The following is a 9,292-nucleotide window of genomic DNA, read 5'->3' as shown; positions in this document are numbered from 1 at the left end:
CTTTAGGAAATACAGCGCAGATATTGTGACTTCGTAGCAACTGCAGCCGCAATCCTTTAGTAAATCACAGTCTCCACACAAAATATCGAGTAAGCACACTATGGACACAAATAATCCTTAATCCAGTCTGATCTCTAGTCAGTTTCCAACATGCCAGGTGAATTGTTATCATTTGTTGGTCACTGATATTGAGTCAACAAATGTCTGGGACGCAGTCAATGATAATCCTTAACTTTAAACTTCACAGTACATTAGAGAACGAGCAATTAGACATTAATGTAGGACATGAAAATTACTATAAAAGATCTCTGAAGGCATTCTCAATGGTACATATGAGTAGATTAAAAACAGACCATGGGAACCTAATGAAAACCAGACAGTGAGAATCTAACGAAGTGTGCACAGCGTCACATTCTCAATTACAGTAACAAAAAGAGACACTGCAAAGTATTTCTCTGAACAAACACTTTACAAATAATACGAACCACATCTAAGTAATATTTCAGTACTGCAGTACTGTATCTGAATGTCTTCAGTCTGTTTAGACCTGGTAAAACAATCAAGGGGAGAGTGAGCTTCCATGAACGCAACAGTAGGCGCAGCCACAATGTATCATGAGAGCTAATCAATAGACTGTGATATAAATACACAATAATTTGATCAATCCAAGAGTTCCTGATATGGGTAAAGCTTTACCCATGTTGGTGTTCATTTTGAAGCTTCGCTCGTTTGTCACTAATAAACTGAAAAACAACAGCCAGGGGAGGCAGAGGGCCTTTGTTAATGAATGCTAATGAGCCTGTTTTTGTAGAAATACCAAGCACCCCAGTTGAAATTAGGATTACACCATATAGCAGTTAATTGCTATCAATGTGATGCCCTATTTGGGCCTTCTGCGGTTCAAATTATATAATTGTGTTAAAATGGAAAAAACAACCATTGTGAGGCTTACAAGAATTCTGTCTGGTATATTAGATGCAATTATGATAAGAGAAATGGGTGATGGCTGGCCATTACTAAAACAGCCAACCTTGTTAATAATGAAGATAAGGTCCAGGTCCTTTTACTAGATCAAAGGCACAGTCTTTGCCTCACTCTGATTGTAGCTCAGTGATTGTCACTGGTCTGAAGGCAACAAAAGAAAAAAACACTTGAATAAAGGAATATATGGATGCATGAACTTTAGTCATTAGGTACTATTCATCCTTTTCCTAGGATCTCAAGGCACTTTGCAAAGACAGGGAAAGACATCAACTTTCCCATTGTCACTCGCACTCCCCCACCCCACCCCCTGACCCCGCCCCACAGGACAAAGCAGCCATGTTTGGCACCAGCATACACACCAAAAATCAGCTGACATCCCAAGGCAGGGACCTTTCAGACAACTGAAATGGGTATGATTCAACGGCACATTTACAGAGCCAGATTAGGGCTGTGGAGAACCCTTCTAGGCGGGATGAATCGAAAGTGAGGCTACGCACAGAAAATCACACACAGCCCATTTTCAACACACAATGCGCAAAGCCACAATGGCAATGATAATGGATTGAATTCATAAAGCATATGTAATCTCTGGATCTCAAAGCACTCTTCAGCAAGGGGGAAAACTTACCTCAACCACCAGCAATATTCAACACCCACCTGGGCGAAGCATGGTAACCATTTAGCACCGGAATGCATACCATAAATCAGGTGAGGTGGAGAGGGGTGGAATTAATAAACCAATTAAACAATCCTAATGGAGGACAAAGAGGAAAAATAATTTGAATGTAACATTTGGAATTTAAAGTATGTCCAATCCATCAGATAACAAATCAGTCCACTAAAGGAAAAACGTCATATCCTGCCTTTTAACCACATCAATAAGATGACACATAAAGAAGGTCTCCCTGTGGTTTTAGGTAGTCATTACTCACTTCCCATGGCAGCTGTCTTAGTTTGTCCCTGTGTCTGAGACCAGTTTCCCAGGGCAACTTACGCAGTCACCATGAGAGAATTAGATTGGAGTTAATTTCATGAAATGATATCTTACCAATCACAATGTGGTTAATTTAACCATAAGATAGAGCATAAGCAGAAGTTAAGATTTTTGGAAGGTATTCTATATCGTAATCAAAAACTGTAAGACTACATTTCCCCCCCAGATTAAATATAACTGCAATACATTTCTTCCTTAACTTTGAGTTTCAAATGTTTGTGAATGGTGGTACCCCTCCCCTAAGTCACTCAGAGCCTGATTTACTAAGACCTTTAGCACATGCTAGACCTTTTAGCTCATGCTAAACTCATAACATGACCAGGGCTTGGTCATAGTATTCATTTTTCAACAGTCATTAGTTGTGTTCTTTTTTTGCATGTGCTAAAAGGTCTTGCATATGCTAAAGGTCTTACTAAATCAGGCCCTTAATTTTAAAAGCTTCTATAACAAAGATGTAGGCCTATCATTCAAACATCTTCACCTAAGACTCTGGTATCTTACTTGCAATCTACAGCATAAAGGAGAAAAGTAGATTAATTGTCAATAATTTTGTCATCTTGTGATAAGAGCAGGAGTTGGCGGGTGCACGTTATCTTTTCTTACTTCCTGATACACCCTCACTTCATTCCAGGGTTAGACATGCATGAGAGCAACTGCACAGCATATTTAATTAACCCCATTCTTCAATTGATTTTGTCAATCTTATCAGGCAATATTTCACTCAGAGCATATAAATCATGATTTTTTTTGTTTTACTGAATGAGAATGATTTACCTTCGGTCCCTCTTAATGACATAACATACCATACCTTCTTATATAAACTTTTGAACTTAACAGTCTAATTTGCATTGATTAGAAAATCATGGATGCAGTACAGGTACTATGCTTAAATGTGGATTGCCATACCAGCTATGAGAAAGGAGAACAGGCTGAATAGATGCAGTTTTATGTTGTTTTTTTTATTCAGTTTTTGGATTTGTTATTTCCTACAGCCTTCAAAATCACAATTTTTATGCTTTCACTCTTAAAAAAGCGATCTTCAAAGAAAACCATCAGGTCAGTGCATTAGGACAGCAGCTTGTGCTTGACTGAAAATATATGCCTTTTTCAATTTGCTGTTTTGGATCTGAAATTGATTTTAAGTGCAGTCTATTCCTGTGGACTATACTGTATGTAATCATCATCATCTGGGAAGCATTCCACTCAGATAGCATCTCAGGTCATCCTAAATACCCAAACATTCTCCGGGTAAGAATTTTTAGCAGCAGGTTAAAAAAAATCCAGTTAGGCTGCACTTAGAGGCTCTCCTCACATTCATAAGAGTATTTCCTATTGACCCATATTGGAGTACTTTATAGTGAGTATCAGTTTTTCTTCACCATCATAGTTAGCTACTAGTTTTGTTTACCTTCAAATAATACCCACATAAATAGAAGTGACAGAATGCCCTTAAAATATCCATATCATTTAACTCCAGTTTTTCAAATATCAGTAAACTGTGGTTGAGAATGCATCATAAGCCATCACATGTATAGACTTGCACTGTATGACTTTAATGTGTATGCTCTAACTGATACAAATAAATGTAGGACATACATTGAAATAAATCATTTATTACTTAATATGAGGTTAGAAAAAAAGTCGCATTATGAAGTTCTTAATGTCATATGGAAAAAAATTTATACCTGCAGAATACAGTAATTTCAAGGGCAGGGTTTAGTAATGAATTACCAAAGTACCAAAAACGGTACCTTTGTACAATACAACCTAAACAACATCTCCATGACATTTCATAATGCTTCACATGTGCTTATGTTAATGACAAGGCTCTTACTGACGCTCACATCTCATGTCAAAACCATCCAGTAACCTTTTTGTGTTCCGCTGCATACGCCATATTGGGCCTAGCCCAACAATAAGCTTCGTTTTTCAGTGGACACCTCCATTGGGAAATGTTTTTAGTCCAAGACTAGGCTTAATCCTTGTCTGGGTAATCGGGCCATTGCGTATGAAACTTAATGTTTCGTTTAAGTAAATGTAAATTAGTTCAGTGTCGATAAAAATATTGTCCCGCCTCTGAAGAATGATCTGGTTTCCAAGAGACCCACCAACACTTTGATTTGAGCATCATTGCCATCAATTGGCAATATGCTCACTCCTGATTTCCTCAACGCAGTTGAGATGGTTTGCAAGCTCCTGGATAACGACAGCCCTGCCAGTCTGGTCGTTTCTCCTTTTCTCCGTGATCAAGTCCTCCAAACTCTGAAATTCCAGAATATGGGCCTTTTTCTCAGACAGTTGAATTTTAAGCCTATAAGGCTGCTTTCCGATCCGTATCTCGCCACCAATTTTAAACTCACGCTTACCAAATTTGCACCAGGCAGCAAAACATTCAGAGTTCCTCCAACTCAGCTCTCTATCTTTCAGTCCGACTTGTTCCATTGCGTTTTGCACAACAACCTCAGGACTCAGCGATTTCAATTTATAAAGATCACTGACAATCCTACCTCTTCTGCCCCGACTGGCATCGGTCAGGAAACTGTTCTTTATCTCGGCTCGGTGCAAATGAACGACCTGGAAGTTCCCCACGTAAACAACCCAGTGGGGATATTGGCCTGTTGCCACGAACTCCACCAAGTCACCTGGTTTGCACTTATTTAACAAACTCTCAGCGGAGTACGTACACATGTCAACCGTTTTCGAGCTTTTCTCGTAAATGCATTCATCTCGTCTGAACACTGCACACTCCAGCTCGTTGCGCTTGTCATAATGCTTCTCTTCCTGGTCCTGGTCCTTATCTATTCCTCCGTTATCCTCCAACTCGCCATCATCGGTTGAGAAAATATACGACACTCCGATTCGTGGACCGTCGTCCTCGGTATCCAAGCCGTTCGGATCCGCAGTTGGAACTTCCTCGTAACTTAAATGTGTCAATTTTTCAACTTGATTACCCATTCCTCTTCAGCGGTAGTGCGCAAGATGGTTGAAATACCACGCAACTCCACCTGTTAAAGATAGAGGAATGATTAAAAAAATGCAACACGTAGTATCGCTGCAAAACTAATTTTACGGTGCAGCAGGGTTCCAATCCGGTTATAGACATGGGGATGCCAGTAACCCTATTACTAAAGTGTCATGTATATCTAAGAAAGACGATAACTCATGTTATCTGCTACATATAAATATGAGTCGGTATGGCAAGTGAAGCCTAGTGCCTATTCAATTTCAATTTGTTTAAACTTGGTACATTATAGGTTACATTCCAAATAGGTACGACACTCCACATTCTTAGCCATCGTTGAAACCAAGTAAAACAGCTTTTCAACTCACCTATAAATTACATTGCTGCTCCCGAGTCAGCTATTATAGTTTTACAAAGAGGTCGAAGAGTCCTTTTATCGCCGTGCCTGGCTCGGAGTTAAATAATTCCAGGAGTCAGGTATGTTGGGAGGTGCAATACACCAAGCGGTCCTACTGTGCAAGTGCCGATCTCAAGACAGATCTGAGCGCAACTTAACACAGGAACAATTACACACGCCTTGTCACTTAAAGACACAGAGACCCTTTTAGGATTCGCAATGTTGTTCCAGCGTTTCTCTGAATAATTTACCAAACAATAGCATATGTAATGTCCTGCGAAAAATACATTTGATTACAAGAATCTTTTGAAGGACAGCGTTACGCAAAGGTCCATTTTGTCCGTGTGGCACTGTCTTGTACATGTGATTTTGGCAGGCACATCTTTTTACAAAACGATTGTTTTTCATGTCCGACATCAAGATTAAATTTAACCAGTTCTCAAATTGTTTGTTGTTCCATGCCCGTGTGCGTTCGCGAATTTGATTGTTTTCATATAAAGATGGATTATTCCAACCCTGAATGTACAGTATGTGGCAAGACAGAACAAGCACGTGTCCTGCTTTCCGATTTTTAAAAGCACTTGACCAAGGTTTTTGGCTCTCAGTCTCAGCGAGAAACGCCAAAGTATTTATTAATTTTATTTACCTACCGACCCTTTTTTCATTTTCTCCAAATTTGGAAATACGTGCACCCCGTAAAATCCCTTGTCAATTCGGAAAAGCGAACGCAGGTAACTTCTACAAAGTTACCTGACGTTTATTACTTAGTCCTCTCAGGGCGTTGAGCATCGAGTACATTAAGCGAGCACTGTAACATTAAGGGACACCTTTCCACAAGGTTTCTCCTTTTTCTGTAAATGTAACATTGACATGCAAGATAGGGTAAACACTAACACCTCTCGTGTCTCCGCAGACCTGTTATTGCTAATCTCGTCCAGGTTCATTGAATGAATTCAGTGCCATACTTAAAGTGCTTTATATTTTTATATAGTGTGCCTTAAGCGCCGATCAAAGCCAGTTTCAGTAGAACCTGTTTTACTGCATGCAGGACTGCTGGGCCAGCTGTGCTGGGTGAAATTCCCGGGCCTGGGACGATAATATTTATAAGTTCACAGACCATTAGCCCCACCACGTACCCGGTTGTCCCCCCTGACGCGGGCTCTGCCTGCATGAATATGTTGCTTTCCAGATGGTATTTTCCAGAACAGGCTGCAGCACTCTTACTTCCCACATATACAGGTGAAAGACCCTCGCATAAGGATACAACAGCAGTGTCCTCATTATAACATCACAACCCGTAACTTTGGGATTACAAAGCCCAGTTCATTAATCACTACAACATGCAGCCACCCGTAAAAAAAATATATTCTGATCGGATGAACATTTTAATTGTCTGGGCTCACCACTACTTTATTCCGTTCCAGTCATTTAGTTTCCAGTGTCTTGTAGAAAAATTTTTCAAAACAAAGTTTTCCATGTCCATACATATTGTGATGAGACTTGGAAAATTTTAATAAGCCTCCCACATTTTGCTCAGCACCAGGTCTTTATATTTTAATGTAAAGTACATCTCCTGCCATCGAGATGCACTTCACATTAAAATATAAAGACATCAAGGGAGAACTGGTTTTCTGTGCACAACATTTTGCTTCATTGTGAAATAATTGCTGGAAAGCACCACCGTAAATGTTACTCAGGCAGCTACACCGCATGGTACCGGTACATTTCTCTGTGCATTATTGTCAGTGTGAACGTACCGTTCGCGAGTTACTAGCGCATACTGCAGGACTGGGTTTATATGATTAGTTTGCCCCCCGTTGATGAACACGTAGTAAATCACACCCCGTACCAACAGTTACACGATGTGTCTATACACCCCATACTGTGACGCCCACAGGAATCCGCTCCCACTTTAAATGACTACCTGAGACACATTGCCAAGGTCTCGGTGTGAGCATGTTCCTGTGCTTGGGAAAGTGGTGTCAACTGGGCTGACTGATGCTCCGCCATGCACAACATATTGTCAGCCCATGCCATTATCCTCCCCTTCATGTCTGGAACGGGTCAGCGCCGCCATTCATCTCTCGCGTTGCAATCGAGCTCTCAACACCTCCGCGTCCTTAACGTGCCCGGAATGCGAGGCGAGTTACCGTTCCGTCTCGCCACGGCTACCCAGCTGTGCTTTAAATAACCTATTACATTTACCCGGTCGCCGCTGAGAATGGGAACAGGCAGTGATGACGCAATGGCAGCCAAGTCAAAGAGCGATCCCAAAACAACCGCTCTCAAACTCAAATCCCACACGTATCGCGGAAATGTATACGTGCACAGATAAACTGGTCCCCGCTCAACTGCTCTTCTCGTTCAGTCGATGAGGCTATTCTTTTTCACGCTGCAGAAATGAACCCCGGCTGGGAACCTGGCAGCTGGGGAAGTAAACAGGGGAAATGACTACCTCAGGATCAGAGGTTTTGCGCTGCAGGCAAGGGTATAATGAAGCTCCCTAACTGGCAGGAGGACCTACAGGTCCGCCGTTCAGCTGTGAAACCAGGAGCAGCTGCAGATTGGCCGGCCTGCTACCAGGCAAACTCACCAAGGCTCCACAAACACAACACACAAATACACACACACCCACACCTGTGCATTTATACGCACATAGACACACGCAGACATGAACGTCAGAACGCTCGCAACCACACACGTGCATCCACGCATCAGCATTCACACCCCGGACGAAGAAACAGAGGGGTACCTCTCTCTGGCCTTGGATACCCCTCTTTTCTTGTCTTTTCTGGGTTACTTTGTGCCTGTTTTTTGAGAAGCACAAGATGAGAACACACCTGTTCATCATTTATCAAACTCAGTGCACCAGTTTTCATGGACTAACTGATTTTTCTGCAGAGGAGAGAGGGTTTGCACTGTTTGTGCTGATTGTGTCAGAATCTGCAAATACTGAAATGAGGCAAAACCAAGCCAAAAACAGAAGGGGGGGGAGTCTCTAAATGTGTGGAGGTGATTAAGTAGTAGATTTAACCTGCTCCTTCAGCCTTTTAAATCCAAACCCTCACACGCATTCAGCACACTGTAGGGCAGTCACAGGCCATGAGAGAATCCAAACGGCTTGTTAACACTTTGCGTGCTGTCAGGCCCTTAGAGCACCAGCCTTCGATGAACGGGCAAAAAGAAACAATGTTTTCGCAGCAAGTAAGTTTTGTCCTGTTCTCACAATCCCCCACGTATTCATCCCGTTCTTTTGAAGATTTGTCCGGTGTGACTTTTTGGGGTCACAGTATTCCATGCCAGTGCAGCTCCGAAACGCCCCGGGGTCACAGCAGACCGGCGGTCCCGAAAATCATTCTGACAGGCAGTGGGCCGCGGACGAGGTGCGGCGCGAACAGCACCGCCAGGCCGGTCGGTTAGTCCGCTCGTCTCAATCGGTCAAACAAGTCCGCCAACCGACCGTCGAAAAGTCCTCCTCTCGTAACGAGAATCCGAGGCGTCAACACGTTAATTCAAGGAATTCAAAAACGGGTTCAGTCAGGAAAATGAACCTAAACTCAGTTGCTGAACCGGAGATGCGCCTGGATCCCGCGCTGCCACACGAGGCAACGGAGAAAGGGAGAGAGTTACAAAGGACGCGCGAAGAATGGCAACTTCAGAAGGGCAGCGCGAGCACGTCGCCGGACGTGAACCCGGCTCCCCTCGCCGCGCGGCGGAGCCACCCGCCCCGCCCGCCGGCAGCAAGGTCTTCTGAGCGCAGCCGCCGGCCTCGCTCTGTGACTCACTGGAAACTATTCAGCCTCCTTCGGCTGATACAGAGCCCGCGATAGCGAGCGGCGCGATTCCACGCCGCAGAAAGCCGCGTTCGTTCCCACCATGAAAACGCTTCTTTGTAATAAGGACTCAACCCTTAAGAAAAATGACAGATTCGTTTTTTTTTTTTTTTTTTGGGGAA

At 42.8% G+C, this 9,292-nt stretch overlaps 1 protein-coding gene across 1 annotated transcript; it reads right to left on the bottom strand.

Moving 5' to 3' along the window:
• Positions 1-2,918: 2,918 nt before the first annotated feature.
• Positions 2,919-5,510, bottom strand: lratd2a (LRAT domain containing 2a). Its single transcript, XM_035428454.1, has 2 exons — positions 5,309-5,510; positions 2,919-4,983 (listed from the first exon to the last, which is right to left on the bottom strand). The coding sequence occupies exon 2, from the start codon at positions 4,931-4,933 to the stop codon at positions 4,115-4,117; it is 819 nt and encodes a 272-aa protein (XP_035284345.1). The 5' UTR covers positions 4,934-4,983; positions 5,309-5,510; the 3' UTR covers positions 2,919-4,114.
• Positions 5,511-9,292: the final 3,782 nt, after the last annotated feature.

This window comes from Anguilla anguilla, chromosome 8, assembly GCF_013347855.1.
Source record: "Anguilla anguilla isolate fAngAng1 chromosome 8, fAngAng1.pri, whole genome shotgun sequence".
Taxonomy (NCBI): Eukaryota; Metazoa; Chordata; class Actinopteri; order Anguilliformes; family Anguillidae; genus Anguilla; species Anguilla anguilla.
This window is presented reverse-complemented; position numbering and strand designations above follow the sequence as displayed.

Excerpts from the sequence above, each read along its gene's own strand:
- lratd2a (XM_035428454.1), bottom strand. The coding sequence starts at position 4,933 with ATGGGTAATCAAGTTGAAAAATTGACACATTTAAGTTACGAGGAAGTT.